The 16373-nt window shown below is 60.2% G+C and overlaps 1 protein-coding gene across 1 annotated transcript in view; it reads left to right on the forward strand.

Annotated features, from left to right (window-relative positions):
- Window positions 1-16373, forward strand: part of PTPRN2 (protein tyrosine phosphatase receptor type N2) — a 606978-nt gene that overhangs the window by 546459 nt on the left and 44146 nt on the right. Inside the window, exon 12 of the mRNA XM_059395999.1 lies at window positions 5845-5992. Coding sequence (XP_059251982.1) covers window positions 5845-5992 — 148 coding nt within the window. The remainder of the gene's footprint in view (window positions 1-5844; window positions 5993-16373) is intronic.

The raw sequence follows: 16373 nt of genomic DNA on the forward strand, positions 1-16373 counted from the left end.
TTAGCAGCTGAGTTCACACCTTCTCTCCTACTGGCGTTTTCCGGTGACTCGAGCCTGGCCACCAATACCTCCCTCCCGGGGCAGCGAGCCACAGACGGGAGTGAGAGGAAGGGATGAGTTCCGGAACCATCCCCGATGGCACGGTCGGCCGGCTGTGAACCCGGCGCGGCGGTCCGAGCCCGAGTCGGCTCCATCCGCAGGAGGTGGAGGCTGAGTGAGGAGGCCGCTGTCCCTGGGGACCAGGCCAGGACTCGGAAGCCAGGACTGCGTGCGCCGCTTCTTTCCTCTCCAGCGGTAGTTACGGTGGTGTCGCTGCACTCAGGGCGACGGGGCGGCTGCACCCGCGGCGACGGCCCGTGCCCCGTGGCAGTGTCCCCACAGCAGCCCTGGGATTCTGTGTTCAGGCTGCACCAGTGGCTGCTGTTTCTGGAGACTCGTGTCGTATGTCATTATCTCAGGGACAATGTCCCCAGGACGTGCCGTAAAGTCACAGAATGCAGATACCAACTCAAGAGAGTCCCTCTGTTTCCAAAGAAAAGCGGAGACCCGCCGCGATCACTGTCATCTCCACGGGGCACATTTCATATTCTCGAAGCGACTTCACAGAGTGACCAGTCATCCCTCAGAACTGCCTTGAGAAATCCGTGTTCTGATCCCCATTTTACATAGCGGTGAATTAAGGGCCAGTGAGAGCAGAGGATAACCAGAGAGTCTATGTGGGGACCAGCCCTTGCTGTGTCCTACACTGTTAAGAAGCCCCATCCGGCGCCTGCCCCAGTCCACTGTGTCCCAACTGAGTGGGGGCTCCCAGGGCGTTCCTGAAGGCCTGGGGACAGAAGCTGTGATCAGCTCCCAAAGACACACAGTGCTCTGGCGATCATTAGTAAAACCCCATCATGTGCCAGAGCATCCCAAATGCTCCATGTTTCTAGAAATCACTCTTGAGGTCACGGTGTTGACAATTCCATCAGAAAGCTCACTGCAGAAAACATTTGAGCTATCTTGACAAATGGTGGACGTGTCTCCAAGCAATAACCTTTTCATCCCAAAGGTTGGGATTCTGTATAAAATGATCCCATTCAACGTGGAGGCCCGTCAGTTTGTTTGACACACGGACGCTATGTCATCTGGTGGCCCATAGTCCTTGTGACCCAGAAAGGGTCTTTAGTCTTCCTACCAGTGTTCTAATAGTCTGAGCCAGAAAAGGAGACACAAGGTGGGGATCTGGAACTCGTACGAGGAAGATTAAATGGGAGAAGCTCTGATTGGGTTAATAGCTCATAATGTGCGGCTCACAATAGCTGGTGTCGTTCTCGCTGGGCAGAGGACTCCGAAGTGCTGGCTCATCTTCCACCTGCCCTAATTACGGATGCCACAGAGCCCGAGACCGGTGTCAGCCGGTGTGTCCTGGTTACTGACTCGGAAAACCCACGCTCTGGAAACCGCGGGCTTTTCCCCCACAAACCCTTTATCTGGGGATTATCTTTTCAGCAAGCCCATTAAGTTTAGTCCCAGGAAACCTATCAGAATTCAAGACGATTTAGACAGCTCCCCGCTCAGCACTCATCCCAAACCCCTGTCACCCCAAGTATTAAGGGCACAGTGAGCCCCTCTCAAAGCTCGGGGTCCTGCTTCCCACTCTTCAAGGACCAGCAGTAGCTGTCAAGATTGACTTGCCGATGCCCCTCAGATGGAACCGACTACGGCTCAGCCCCAACTCCTCACCTCTCTTACATTTCCAGAGTGCACGTCACAGCGGGGTCCCACCAGCTCAGGCTGCTTTGCTTCTAGTACTATTAACTAGTACTATTAACTAGTACTTTGTGTACCCCAGGGCCTGTCTCTTGGAGTTTCAATTCAGAGGTACTCCAGAGCCATAACAGGAGCTGTGTAAAGTGATGTGGCTGAGGCGGGTACCTAACCAGCAGATGCTCACAGCTCTGCGACGACAGGTTCTAGAAACATCCCTCATGGCATCCATGGCAGCACGTATCACGTCCTGAATGGGAGGCACTGGCCAAGGACATGGGTTCACCCAATGACAGAGAACTGGGGGAAACAACCGCTGGACTCAGAGGGCCACGGAGGAGGGTTGGGGGAAGAGCTCTCTGAACTGCTATGGTGCCTCCACGTTCCTAAGGCTGCCATTACATCCAGGTGGCCACGGGACCATTAGAAAGCGGCAGAACCCGCTCGGCGTGGATGTTGGAGGGGCTGCATAACCCACAAAGGAGGAAGGAGGTGAGGAAATAGATAATGAAACATTCCAAAGTCTGTGCGCTACTTGTCAGGGCATTTCTTCCAACTTCAGAAGATCCCAAGGCAGTTTTTTGGATGCCATCGTTGATATAAACTGTTTATCCGCAGTACAGATTACTTCTAGAAACTTCCATGTTGTGAGCATCCATCCAACAAATATTGACCGTGTGCCCAAAGCATGTGCCAAGTGAATGAGACGTTGGCCCCATTCTCAACAATCTTGATCTCATGAGGGACAGAATGTCCGGACGCCCCGAAGCCAGAGCACGACGCAGAGAGCGGTGATTGTCAGAAGACGGAGCTTTTAAAATAGTAAGTGTCCAACGAAGAGTGTGGGTTTGTAGGAAATGAGAACCGGACACACCCCAGACTCCCAAAGGACACGATCGTGTTTGCACCAACCTCAGAGTCGGGACAGATCCGCTACCGAAGAATCGCACGAACAAAGTGTAAAGAATGATGGTGCTGTGGGGTGGGGGTGGTCGAAACACGGGGGAGTCGTCTTGGGGAGACAGAAAGGAGCAGACTGGTCAAACGAAGTTTGGACAAAGGCTAGTGCTGGCCTCGGCTGCGTTGGTGGTTTCTGAAACTGGTGGTATCCGGGGCCAGGCGTGGCGATCCTGTCGCTCTGTGCGTGGACTGGGACGTGAGCGTGAAGGGAGGGGTGCGGGAGGAGGTCGCAGCCCGGAGCCAAGACACAGCAGCCGCGTCCCAGGCGGCAGACCCAAGCTCCAGTGCTGCTGGTGGCTGCGGGGGCTTTGGGGTAAGGGTTTAAGGAGTCTAGGCCTTGGCTTCTCCGAAAAGAAGATGAACGCTTCATCTCAGCTTCTTTCCGTCTTGGACAAGGAAGTCCTGTAACGCGGGAGCCGTGAGCGGCCGTGCACGTGCCGGGGAGAGCCCGACGGTCAGCTCTGCGCGGCGGAGTCATGAGGGGCTTTCGCTTTTGTTCCACTTACCTTCATTTTTTGTTCTTTATTATGCGTGCTACTGTGTCATAGACGTGTGCGGTTTAAACCCTGCAGCCTCCCGCCATTGCCACCGCCGTCACACTCGCTGCCGCACGCACGCACGCGCACACACTGAGCTCGCTCTGGGGGAAGAGCCCGAGCGGAGCTCCTCCACGTGCTGACGCGCCCCATTGTTCCAGAGGCGACCGCGACTACCTGTTCTGATCCGCACGCCTCACACCCTTGAGACAGGACCTCCCAGAATTAAGTTATTCTGCCAGTTTGGTTTTGGTTTTGGTTAAAACACATTATTTTATGACGAAGACCTTGCTTCCCCACAGACACCATGAAAATATACTCTCATGTCACAGATGAAAAGCAAGAATCTTGGGACACCTGGCTTGGTCAGTTAAGCCTCTGCCTTTGACTCGGGTCATGGTCTCAGGGTCCTGGGATCGAGCCCGGCATCGGGCTCCCTGCTCAGCGGGGAGCCTGCTTCCCCCTCTCTGCCTGCCTCCCCCCTGCTTACGTTCTGTCTCTCTCTCTCTCTCTGACAAATAAATAAAATCTTCAAAAAAGAAAGAAAAGAAAAGCAAGAATCTTATCTACAAACATGAAAGAGGAAATTCTCCAAAACCATGAATGGGGAAATGACATCCATTTTGTATCATAAATGATGTCTCGTGAAAACATTACAGAACAGATCAAATGGACCAGAGCGTGACAGACACAGGCTACCGGAGCCGCACACGCCAAGAGAATGAAAAAGTGCCCTCAGTTCTGATCTAATCGAGTGCATCTTCACGCGATTTGTCCTCCATGGGAAACAGCCGCATCTGCTCTTTCCCGCCCCTCCTCCCTCCGGCCGTGCGTCCTACAGCCCCGGCTGGTGTTTCTTGCTGTGAATTGAGAAATCCCAGCGAGCCCGCGGCGTGGTTTCGCTTCCGTCGAGGTGAACCTGCACACACCCGTGTTTGCAGGAATCCAGGGGGCGTCCGGCACCCTTTCGCAGGCGGCGTCTTGAGGGCAGTGACCCCAGAAACACAGAGCTCCCGCTTCAGCCAGAACTGTCCCTCCCCAGCTCCCTCACCCCGCATAGCAGCCGGTAAACATCTCACGGAATGTCAGTGTCCTCCCACACAAAACTGTCCTTACCAGGGTCACCCCGTCTTCAGGATTCCAGGAAGATGTCCCCAAAGGAAAGAACCAGGCAGTTGACATCTTCCGATTGGGCCACTTGACTGCACTTAAACCCACCGCCTGCCCTTGCCAAGAACCGGAGGGGCTGTCTGGGCGGAGGTCACGGTGCAGGGCCCTGGCGGGGAGGGGTGGGCAGGCGCGGCACCCCGGGCTCCAGTCCTGGGGAGGCCGTGCCTCGGAGGGTCGCGGGGAGGTCACCGCGTGGCTCGTGTGGCTCGGTGTCATGTGCACAAAAGGCCGTCGGTCCATTCCCCGCGTGACAGTGACAACCCAGATGCTGGTCACAGCCACTGCTGGCCCTCCTGCTGGGCCAGGCGGCCCTGAGGGCGGTGCCTTGTCTCCTACGGCGCTTTCCGTGGTTTGTGGACTGCTGCGGATAAGCTGCTGTTTGTTGAGTGAATAACACAAACCAATCCGAGTCAGCTCTCGTCCAACAGGTGGTGCCCCCGAGCCCTGTGCGGCTGGCTGGGGGGCAGGCGTGGGGCAGTCCTGTCCTGGCCTGCGTGGGGGTGGGACACGCGTGCTTCCCCACGGTTAGAGGACGGCAGGGGCTGGCAGGGGGTCGGGGCCAACCCTCCCTGGGCATGGGGGTGCCTACACCAGGGACCCGGACTCGTGTGCATGTGTCTCATCTTGTATGTGGACATAGCTGAAGACCTGTGTCCACACATGACACCAAAGACCCACAAACACGGCGTCCCAGGGTGGGCTTTATTGGGCACAATAAAGCCGCTGGGGTTTGGTCCTTTGAAATGATTTTCCTTAAAGCCACGGTCGTTTCTCAGCTACACACATTGGTGAGAATGCTCGGACAGGGCTGTCTTTGTGGGAGGGAATGTTCCGGAAGCATTTCCTCATCCACTTCCGGCCATCGCCACCGAGAGACAAGTGCCCGGAAAGACTAAGATCTGAGCAGCCGAGGGTCAGGACATCGGTGCCGTTGTTCTGGGTTTTGGTTTTGTTTTGTCTTTTGTGGCCACCCCACGCTGGTTAACGCCGGGCACACGTCAGAGCAGCCCGTGTCTTCGGTGCCTCACACCCACTTGATTCAGAAGAGTAGGTCAGCTGTAAGGGAAACGGCACCGTGTGGACACGCTGTCTACACCGCTTCGGGTCGGTTGATCAGATCGGGTCTGTGGCGCATCCTTCTCTTTGCCCGTCGGTTGGTACTAGCTGACGGGGCCACGCCATGCCCGCTGTTCCTGATGCCGGGCTCTGCCCTGCAACACACACGCCGCGAACACCCGGGAACCAACCAGCGAAACAGGTAAAGGGCCCGCCGTGCCCTGGGCGTCCGGCGGGCCTGTATGTTCCCGGGTCTGGGGGAACCGCTTCCTCACGCATGCGCGCAGGGACGTGTGGGCTGCGCCCTGTGTCCTACGTCATGCCAAGGACCCGCCGTCCGCGGCCGCCCCTGAGTCTCCGTTTTCCGTTGCAGGCCTACATGGAGGACCACCTGAAGAACAAGAACCGGCTGGAGAAGGAGTGGGAGGCGCTCTGTGTCTACCAGGCCGAGCCCAACAGCTCGCTCGTGGCCCAGAGGGAGGAGAACGTGCCCAAGAACCGCTCTCCGGCGGTGCTGACCTGTACGTACCGGGCCCTGCTCTGGGCAGGGGAGGGGAACTCGGGCCGGGCGGGGCCCACCGCGCCATCCCCTGCTTGCCTGGGTTTCTACGGGTGCTCGTGGCTGGGGAGCCGTCCCCAGCCGGGAGACAGAGTCGATGGATTCTTTTGTGGTCCTGGGGCACGGTCCTGGTTTGAGGGCGTCTGGGCCCCAGTGAACACTTGCCGTCTGCCCTGCTGCTGTGCGGTTGGAGACTCGTTTCTTAGCCTCGTGGAGCCTCCCCTTCGTCTGACTGCAATCCTCCTGTCATCCTGGAAAGCTCTGAGCCCTGAGGACAGTCGGTGCTGTGGGCCCGGGGTGGGGGAGGGTCCGCAGATGCCCACCAGCCTCCCGCGTGCCGAGACCGTGTCACGGAGAGCCCGCTCTCTGCGCAGATCGGCACCAGGAAGCGGACACAGAGAGAGACCAGCGCTTTAATCAACTTGCGTCCAGTAGGAGACGGTCTTAGATTACGTGTTGTACGTGGTGTCACTCGGACGGACAGACAGGCCCACGCAGAGGCCGGAAACAGACCGGCCTGGTCTGCCCCTGCCTGGCTGCCAGGACCCTTTCTTAGCCACTTGGCCAAGAAACGCAGCAAGCTCCCGTGTTCCGGCAGGTTTCAGGCCAGGCTTGCAGCCTGATGAAGGTAGGGACCCTCTGCAGAGAGGACAGGCGTGTGAGGTGCGCTTGGGACCCAAGTGGCTGCCAGAAACAGACGCTCTGGGCAGGCTGCCCGCGTGTGCGGCCGACGTGTGCGCAAGTGACCCGGGCCCCGTCCCAGGACCCACAGGCGAGAACCGCCGAGCACACTTCAAACATAGGAAAATGTTCTTGGTCAGCTGACGTTGTGGAGGACACAGCGAAGCCACACTCTGCGTCCCACACGCTGTGTCCCAGCGCTACGGAAGCCAGCACTGCCGCCTGCACGGCCCCCCCCCCGACACGCTCCGGATGGTCCCCCTCACCTGGCCTGGCACTGGCCGAGGGACGTGTGCTGATGGTAAATGGCAAAAGTCCCACCGGGCTCACAGGTCAGGGTATTAAAAGCTGACCCCTTGCACTGCCTTCGACACTGACCGGGGCACCACAGACCCTTGACATCTGAAGGCCCTTCCGGGAGTGATTTTTTCTACAGTTTCCTGGGGGCTCAGACCAGGCCCTCCATTTCCATGAGGTCTGAGGGGTTTTCCGTGATGGGCTTTAAAAAGAGGAGGTTTTACACACCCCTGGGAGGCTCGGCCAGGGAAGCGTCTGCCTTCGGCTCAGGTCAAGATCTCAGGGTCGCAGGATGGAGCCCCGCATCGGGCTCCCGGCTCCGTGGGAAGCTGCTTCCTCCTCTCTCTGCTTGTGTTCCCTCTCTCCCTGTTCTCTCTCCCTCTGCCCCTCCTCCTCTCTTGCTCTCTCTCAGGTAAATGAGTAAATAAAATCTTTTTAAAAATTTTTAAAAGCAACATAAAAATAGGAGCTTCTATATTTAGAAGGTAAGCAACAAAGAACCCCCAACTGACTAACATATTTATTAGGCACCTACTGTGTGCAGGGGCCGCTGATAGGCTGGGAGGTGTGAGGCCCTAGCTAGGCCGCTGGGCTCAAAGAGGACCTGGCCAGGGACGGGGGGAGGCTGCCACCCGAGCCTCGGGCGCACAGCGGTTGGGGCACACGGACGCCCAGCAGGCTTACCCAGAACAGCCTCGGGGTCTGCTTGTTTACTGGGACTAACGGGTCCCGAACGGTAAATACTAAAACTCCAAGCCTCTTCTTCCTCCAACGCCCCTCCCACAGTGGAAACCCAGACCACGGCAGCTGCCCACGGGCCCTTGTGCTCACAGGACCTTAGTGACAGTGGAGTGTCCTGTCCCAAGGCCTTGGGGCCCTGACACCTGCCCTGTGACAGGCGCCTCTTGCTTCTTCCCGTGGCGCAGGGGGACGCGGCTGGTGTCCTGCAGCCTGGCCGGGCTTCTCGCTGTCCGGGTCCTGAAGGCGCAGCTGTGCCAGTCTGGGAAGTCGGGGCAGGGACCGCCCACTGTTGGTGCAGACGCGTTTGCAGTGACCGCCCTGTCTGCATGCCTCTGGCCATCTTCGCTCGTCGGGGAGTCCTCCCGTCGAATCTCAGCCTGCACCCCTTCCTGAGCAGAGGGTGGGGGGCGTGGACCGTCTTGGTCTTGCCAGACTGTACCGGAGATAATTGCCTCCTCTTTCGGAAACCCTGCTTCCTGTGGCCCGGCACGCACACTCCCCATGGCACAGAATCGGCTCCCCGTGCCTCCGGCCTCTGCCGGCCAGTGCGGGGCCCATGGACGGGGGCTGGGGCCGTCAGGGCAGAACCCACCCCTCCTGGCACCCACACGGCGGGAGGGAGCCGGGGCCGGCTTTCCCAGCACCCACTTCCTGTGCCATGACCCGCCCTGCCCCTTCCCCCGAGCTCCCTGGTTGCTGGGTTTGACGGATCCTTGGATACCCCGGGCAGGACCCCCGCAGTCGGGGCCTTCTGTCCTCCTGCCTCCGCACCTGTCCACGCAAGGAAGCCCTTCAGCGGTTCCTCCACCCAGGCGGCCGGAGCGGACGGCCTGCCTGCCCCAGCACGGGCCGGCCGGCATCTGTGGACTCCCACGGCTGGACCCCGTGGCTCCCCGGAGCCCGGACAGCCTGCACAGCCCCCGAGCCTTCCACCTGCCTTCGCTCCTTCTGCGTCCGGGCCCATCTGAGGCACCTCTTCCGCCTCCCGGAGCTGAGGAAAACGCGCCGGCGGACGTTCCGGCCGCGTGAGGCAGACGCCGTCCCGGGCAGCCGTGCCGCTTGGGGCAGAGGGCTGGATTTTGTTTCGAAGGGAAGCCGGGTAGAGGCAAAAACGTTTCAGGAAACAAGGCCATGTCCTGAGGCGGCCCTAGGCGTGCTGTCCTTGGCCCCCTGTGCCTCCGGGACCGGGGCGGTCAGGTCAGGAGCTGCAGTGACTGTCGGCTCGGCTCGACCAGTCGCAGCTCGGATTTTATATTCCCTTCCTCCTTTGCTCCGAGCCAGGTCGCAGGCTCAGGGGCTGTGTGGGGCCCGGCTGCCTCTGCTCCCTGCGCTCCCCGCCGCTGCTGTGAACAGACTGACCTCGGGGGTGTGAGGTCTGGGGCCGCGACGCTGCCTGCCAGCAGCCCAGGCCACCCTCTCCGGACAGGCCCTGGCTCCCTTGCCCAGACGGGGTACGCTCCTCCCTGCCCCGTCCACAGCCACCTTGCCATACGCACACCACGAGCCATGAGGCCGGCTCGTCTCCTCTGCTACCCGGATGTGCCCGTCCCTGCCCGTCCCCAGCCCGTGCCCCCGACCCCGTCCCTGCCCGTCCCCAGCCGTCCTCAGCGAGGTGCCGCTGAGACACTTTGCTCTCCGCTCCGTCCGCGGATCCTTGCTCACCACCAACAAGAGCTCAATTTCTGGTTCCACACTCCCCCCTCTTCCGTCAGCTTTCTGCCATTTGCACGTTGGACAGACGTGATTTATGTGTCTCCATCTATAACAATATATCCGACGGGGTCAGTACGGGCTCTGCCTTACCCAGGCCCCCCACGCGGACCCAGGTCTGCGCCGGGACATTCGGTGGCCCGTGGAGAGCAAGGGCTTCACGTCCAGCCCTGCTAGGCCTTCCCGGGGACGTCAAGGTGCTCACCCAGTACTTGCATGTAGACACGGGGCTGGAAGCCACAGACGTGGACCCGGGAGGCTCCGGTCCTCTGTCCCCCATTGTCCGTAGAAGAGCCAGAGGTTAAGAAGGGGAAGCAAGTGACCCCAGGCTGCCAGCAGGAGACCCGACCAGGAGGGATTCCCATGCCCAAGAGCCCTGGCAAAGAAACGTCACCGGCGGCACGGCTTTCCTCCACAAGTTTTATTGGAGAAGCTTTAAAACAGTCAAGTAGAAATGACCACTGGGCGGTGGCCTGCAAACCCACCACCCAGCTCCCGGCAAGTCTTGTGCCGATTTTCCTCGTCATGTTCGTGCTTTACCCATTTTTTGACTGAACTCTTTTTCAAAGTGAGCTTTAGGCATCGTGACATTCACGTAAATACTTCAGCCTGTGCCTCCTAAAAATAAGGATGTTCCATTCTCCTACGTTCCTACAGCCCTGTCGCTACAGCTAGAAGCTGAGTCTCTCGTTCTGTCCATCGCCAGCACCGCGGGCACCTGCGGATGGCGGTGCGTGACCACGACGTAATCAGGTGGAGCTTCCCTCCTGTGCGTCTTCTGAAAACAGCCTCTTTTGTTTTCTGACGTGACTCGTCCCTAATGAAGCCACTCTCCCACTGACCACGTGCCCATTCCGGCGTCGCTAACGGCCCGGCCGGGAGTCTGACCGTCCCGACGGGTCCGCGGGGCGCTCACCTGCTGCCCCCCCACGCTGGCCCCATCCCGTTCGGGTCTCGCGGCCAAGCCCCAGGGCCCAGTGCGCCGTGGGCCTGAGAGCGGCCGCGCCAGTCTCCACAGCTCCAGTGGCCGCCGTGAACGTGAGCTGCGAGCGTGCTTCTGTGGCCTCCGGAAGACTCGTGAACGCCTGAGCCCGATCACCGGACTGGAGTGAGCAGTTCCGCCGACCATCCCTCAACCCCGTCTCTGCCCTTCCGGGATTGGAAAGAGATGGTCCAGGCAGAGCCGTAATGGATACCTTTTCTCCAAATCGCCTGTTAACATGGCTTCCTCTGCACCAGAGGCTTTGTACCTGGTGAGCTCTTTAGGTCTAAGCGAACGCAGCTGAAACGGCGGTCGGTCATCGTCCTCTGTGTTTCCCACCATCAGCCCACGGAGGGCGTCAGCCTTCCCTGCGCTGCTCCTATGAGGTCTGCGCCCTCGCGTGACCCCTTCCTTGGATGGACGACCGCACGTGGCCTTCGAAATCCCGCACGTCCTGTGCTCTGGGCGTCGGTCCCTTCGTTACCCGGGATATTTGCAGCCATGCCCTCGGGGCCCGGACGCCGAGCGATCCCGTCTCGGGGGCTGGGCTCCCTTCTAGAATCTCGAACCCAGTTCTCTCCCCCAGCCAGCGTTTTCTTTCTGGCACCGACACTCTAGGATGAACTGGCCACGTTCCCCTCAAGGTTGCCGTGAGTTCAGCGATGCTTTCCTCATTAGAAGTCAGTGCGGGTGAGTAGCAACGCTCCGCCGTGGGCTCCCGGGACCTCGGGAAATCAGGATTCGAAGCGGCACTTCCCGTCCCCAGCCCCACGCTTCCCCCCCTCCCCCCACGCTGCTTCCCACCCTCTCCTCGTCCACTTCAGCCCCGTGTCCATGGAGAGCGCTCACATCGGCGCGGGGAAAGGCCCAGGAGACGCTGACGGACGGCCTTCCCTCAGCAGGAACGCTGACCTCGCCTGCGTGGCGCCCTCTGACCCGGGGGAGGTGCTGGCCGCTCGGGCCCAGTCGCAGGGTCGGAGGAAGCCAGAAGCTGCTCCCACGTCCGTTCGTGGTCCACCGTCCCCAGGGCCACACCCCTTCCCCCCGTGGAAAGGGCTAGTTCTGTGGGGTGTCTGGGAGCTGCTCCCCAGCTCTGATACGTTAATCAGCAAGCTTCCTGCCGTGCTCTCTTCTGTTACTTTTCCAGAAGCATCCGAGTGTGCAAGGCCTGGGGGTAATAATGTTGTCTCGGCGTCGCCAATGGTCGGGGGACACTCTGTCCACCTGGGTCCCCTTCAGATGTCAGGACCATCCTCAAAGACAATGGCTTGGGCCCACCGTCCACCCCCGAGGGGCTCTGGTCCCCCCCGGTCAGCATGGGTGCAGGTGGGACTGTGCTCCCCACAAACCCAGCTCTGTTGTTCGAATGTGTGTGTCTGCCAGCCCCGGGGCTGCGGGAGCCGCGCCCTCCGCCACCTGCGGCCGTGCATCCCCTCATCCTGGCCACGTGTGTGCCGTGGTTCCGCACACGAGCAGAGGGGCATCCGTGGGCACCGGCTGCAAGACTCAGCAGAATCGTGCGGATGGCGTGGCTGTGCTCGCGTGGCGTCCGCTCTCGTCACGGGTGTGCGTGCGGCCCCGTTCCCACGAGATGCCGGCCGCACTGCCTCCCTCGGCTCTGCCCTCCGCATCGGATGTGGCGCCCTGCGAGTGTGCTCGGCAGCCAGGGCCCCGACACCAGCGTGGGAAGAGCGCTCCTGCCACCCGCCGCGGCGGGCCACTTGCGCGTCCCGGCAGGGCCAGCGCCCGCTTCCCCACTCGGCCCGGGCTCCAGGTGCGACCCCACATCCTTCTGCCGAGCGCTCTCGGAGAATCCGGATTCTCTCCCGCTGCCAGCACCCCTTCCTGATGGTCTTGCTGCGAGAGACGGGGAAAGTGCGTCAGAGAACACGCGACAAGCCTGGCAAGGGGAAGGCCAGTCAGTTGTGCGGAAGCTGTAGCGGGACGGAGACCCAGCTCCCCGTGTGCGGCCCGGGGCGCCCCAGACCACAGGCCACGGCAGCGACAGCAGGCGGCAGTTCTCGGCCCCGGGGCCGACGTCGGAGGCTCTCAGGGAGCCCCTGCTCCAGGCTTGGCTCTGCGTCTCCCACATTGTCTTCCTTCTGCGACCGCCTCTCCGTGTAAGGACACCAGACACTCCACGTGGGGCCCGAGCGCCCTGGGGTGGGGACGCCAGCAGACAAGGGTCAGTCGGGTCAACACTTGACCCCACAGGGGCCAGGTGGTCAGTACAAGGCCCCAGACACCGGGAACCCCTGGGTCGGTTCCTGCTTGTGCCGTGCTCTGCACACACGCCGCGCACACAGGTGCCTTGTCCCCGGGCTGTGCGGTGGCGGGCGAGGCCCGTGCGCGGCTGTCCTGCCATGGACCGGCCCTCGTCCTCTGCACTGTCATTCCCCTGGAGAGCAAGCTGCCCGTCCGATATGGGGATTGGTTTCTGAGAGACCAGTGGCAATGTGGCCGCCACAAGGCCGACCAGGCCGTCCTGGGGCTCCGAGACCTCCCCTGGCTGCATCCAGAGCCGGAGGCCGACACGAGGCTCTGTGCTGGGTGACGGGCAGGGGGGAAGGATGAGCCGCGTTCCCTCTCCAGCTCTGGATGCGGGAGGGCGCCCTGACTGGGGTCCCACCACAGAGACCACCCAGACGCAGCATCGTGTGCAGACCCGAGGGGCGCTGAGCGGAACCCTGTTGCTTTCTTCTGGAGGTTTGGAGACCTTTAGAGTTTGAGCTGAGGGTTTCCAGCACGCTTACCGAGAGCAGAGCGCCCGCTTACTGAGGAAGGGAAGGCCACGGGAAGATGCTTGAACCAGCCTTTCTGGGGGACTCACGCTTGAGAGCAGCCCTGTTTCCTGACCTCACTGTGGTCTTCCACTTCCCGGGTCTGCAAAGAAACGCGCTGTAGCTTGTAGCTACTCAGTCTCGAAGCCAGTCTGCAGACGTTTATAGCTTTGCTCGACAATGCCAAGTCCAAATCAGCAAGGACATTGCCATGCAGAACTGGCCGGGATCGCTAGACCAGCTTCAGCGGCTGGGAGCTGGCGGCAGCACAGCGCTGTAGGCAGTGTTCCCAGTGCGCCAGACGGTCCACGGACCCGCGAAATCTGAGGAGAAACTGGGGGCCGTGGATGCCGCTGAGCTTCCCTGGATAACGGGTCTCTGTAAAGACTCAGCCCCGACTCCACAGCACACGGCACTGGGGGTCACCGGACATACCGCATTTCTGCCAGCCACACCGCCGAAGTTCAGGGAACAGCAGCCAGCAGGGGAGAAAGTCATGAACCAGTGGGAGGCCCCACGGGGACGTGGGCAGAGCACTCGGCGAAGACTTCCCTCACGCGCTGCCAGTGTCCACCAGGACCCCACACGTGCCTCCTCTGAAGGCAGTCAGTGTCCAGGAACACATCTGCTCATGCTGTGAAGGTGATCGACCGCGTGGATCAGCTCACTTGGCACGAATGACGTAAGCAGGAGCCTAAAGAAACAGGACCCTAGTGCTGCAGGACAGGTTAAGGAAGCCTCCCCACGCCGTCCTTGAACAGCTCACGTGGACACGTCCCTGATGACGGCGAGAGCGGGGCGTGCCCACTTGCGGCTCGGCCACAGGCCTCCAGATGTGTCCTGGGCTGCCTTCACGTGCTCTTTGTCCCACTCATAATCAAGAAGAACTTCTAGAACTTGTTTCTTCTGTTGGCATTTACGAAAATCAGTTCAACCTAAAATGGGGACAAAGACCCCCTTCTATCCGTGGCACCGCATTCCCGGAAGAAGAAAGGGTGTGTGTGTGTGTGTGTGTGTGTGTGTGCGCGCATGTGTGTGTGCGCATGTGTGTGTGTGAGAAACTACTCTTGAGCAGAGAGCGCGGAAGACGCTTGAGCAAGGAGTTGAGCAAAGGAATGTGCCCTACACGTGTAGGTACCAAGTTTCCTCTTGGTAAGTGTCTTTCTCCTCCCCTCCCTGACAAAGCTCACTATTGTGGCCCTCATGAGAGAAAACAGCTCCATCTTCGGGCCTAATACAGACAGGAGGACACTGAGTTCCCATTTCCTGGCTCCCGAGCGGGGTCTGCGAGAACCGGAGAACACATGGCCTTCTCAGTCGAAGGGCAGATCCCCAGGTGGCTACGCGACCTCGCTCCGCGGTTGCGGCCCCCATGTCTACTCCCGGGGCAGGGGTGCGTGTTCCCACGGGCCGTGCTCAGTTAGGGGAGTACAGGCAAGGGCGAGGACCATTTGCTCACAAGCCCTGTCCCGCGCCTCCGGCGTGCTCAAGTGGCCTCAAGGGACCCTGCGATCCTGCCGGGCCACACAGACTGGAGGCAGCCAGACTCCGCTCGATGGCAGCTTGACGTCCTAGCGCTCACTGACCCCCACGTCAGCCGTTTTAAAATGACGAACAGGAAAAAGCAAACCACAAGATAGTTGAGATTTGCCCAACCCATCGAAGCCCCCCGGCAACGGCCGCGTCCCTCTGCTGGGCTCCAACCCTTCCGGGGCAGCTCCGGCTGCTTCAGAGGGAGGTTTGGATGGCCTGATCTTACTTTTAAAGATGTTATTAACTTATTTGAGAGAGAGTCAGTGAGGGAAAAAGAGAGTATGAGGGGAGGGAGGAGCTGGGAGCCCGACATGGGACTCGATCCCGGGACCCCGGGCTCATGACCTGGGCCGAAGGCAGACGCTCGACCTATGAGCCACCTGGCACCCCCATATTAAAAACAAAACCAGATCACCGTTATCCTTGAAATGAGCGTGTTGCTGCCAAAGTCAGGTGTGTGGTGGAGGCAGCGGAACTCTGAGGCGTTCGCGGTCCTTGTCCCAGACTCAAAGGCGGCTCGGAAAGCGCGGCCCAGAGGAAGGAAGCACGGCTGAAACCGCGCTTCCCGGGGCCGCTCGGAGCGCAGCCCGTCCTCTCCGCCGGGCTCGGGCGCGCCAAACGGCCTGTCTCCTCAGCCGTCCGCATGGAGGGTGCAGCCCGACGTGAAGGGCACCCAGCGGCCCCCAGGCCTGCACCTGTCCGGCTGGGTAATGTCTGGGGCCTTCGCAGCGTGCCCCCTGAGGCCAGAAATCGGGGGCTGCGGTTCTTCCTGCCTAGACCCCTCCCGTCGCTTCACCCGTGGCCCTGATCTTTGTAAAAGGTTCTCGGACCATCGGGAGGGATCCCACTGCTGCGATCAACGGCGCCAGAGGTTGGCTGTGACAAACCTGTTTCCAACACGGCAGGGCCCCCAGAAGGCTCTCTGGAACCCTTTAGAAGCAGCCAAAAGTGCCGCTTTTTAAAAAGTCCAGAATCCTGTGTAGGCTGCAGCGGGAGACCCAGAGTGTCCTGCAGAAACTGCGCCCGTGTCTGAGCAGCACAGCACGGTCTCTAGCCTGACGTGTGCATGAGGCACCGCCCTGCGTCCCCTGGGCTTGCGGAACCTTCATGGGCATAATGTAACGGGGGCCAGGCTCAGTCTGCTGGCCGCGCAACAGGCCAGTAAGCCGAGAGGCAGGGTGGTGAGGGAAGGAAAGCGACTTCATCCAGAAACCCAGCAGACCAAGATGGCAGCCTGTCATCCTAAAGAACCAAATGGCCTCGCACAAACACAGGCTTCTTTCATGTTGGGACAAGGGGATGCCAACCAGTGCGGCCACTCTGGAAAACCGTGTGGAGGTTCCTCAAAAAGTTAAAAATAGAGCTTCCCTATGACCCAGCAGGTGCACTCCTGGGTATTTACCCCAAAGATACAGACGTCGTGAAAAGAAGGGCCATCTGTACCCCAATGTTCATAGCAGCAATGGCCACGGTCGCCAAACTGTGGAAAGAACCAAGAGGCCCTTCAACGGACGAATGGATCACGAAGATGTGGTCCGTACACACAATGAGTATTACTCAGCCACCAGAAAGGATAACACCCAACTTTCGCACCGACATGGACGGGACTGGAGGAGATG

Source organism: Mustela nigripes, chromosome 4, assembly GCF_022355385.1.
Source record: "Mustela nigripes isolate SB6536 chromosome 4, MUSNIG.SB6536, whole genome shotgun sequence".
Lineage (NCBI taxonomy): Eukaryota > Metazoa > Chordata > Mammalia > Carnivora > Mustelidae > Mustela > Mustela nigripes.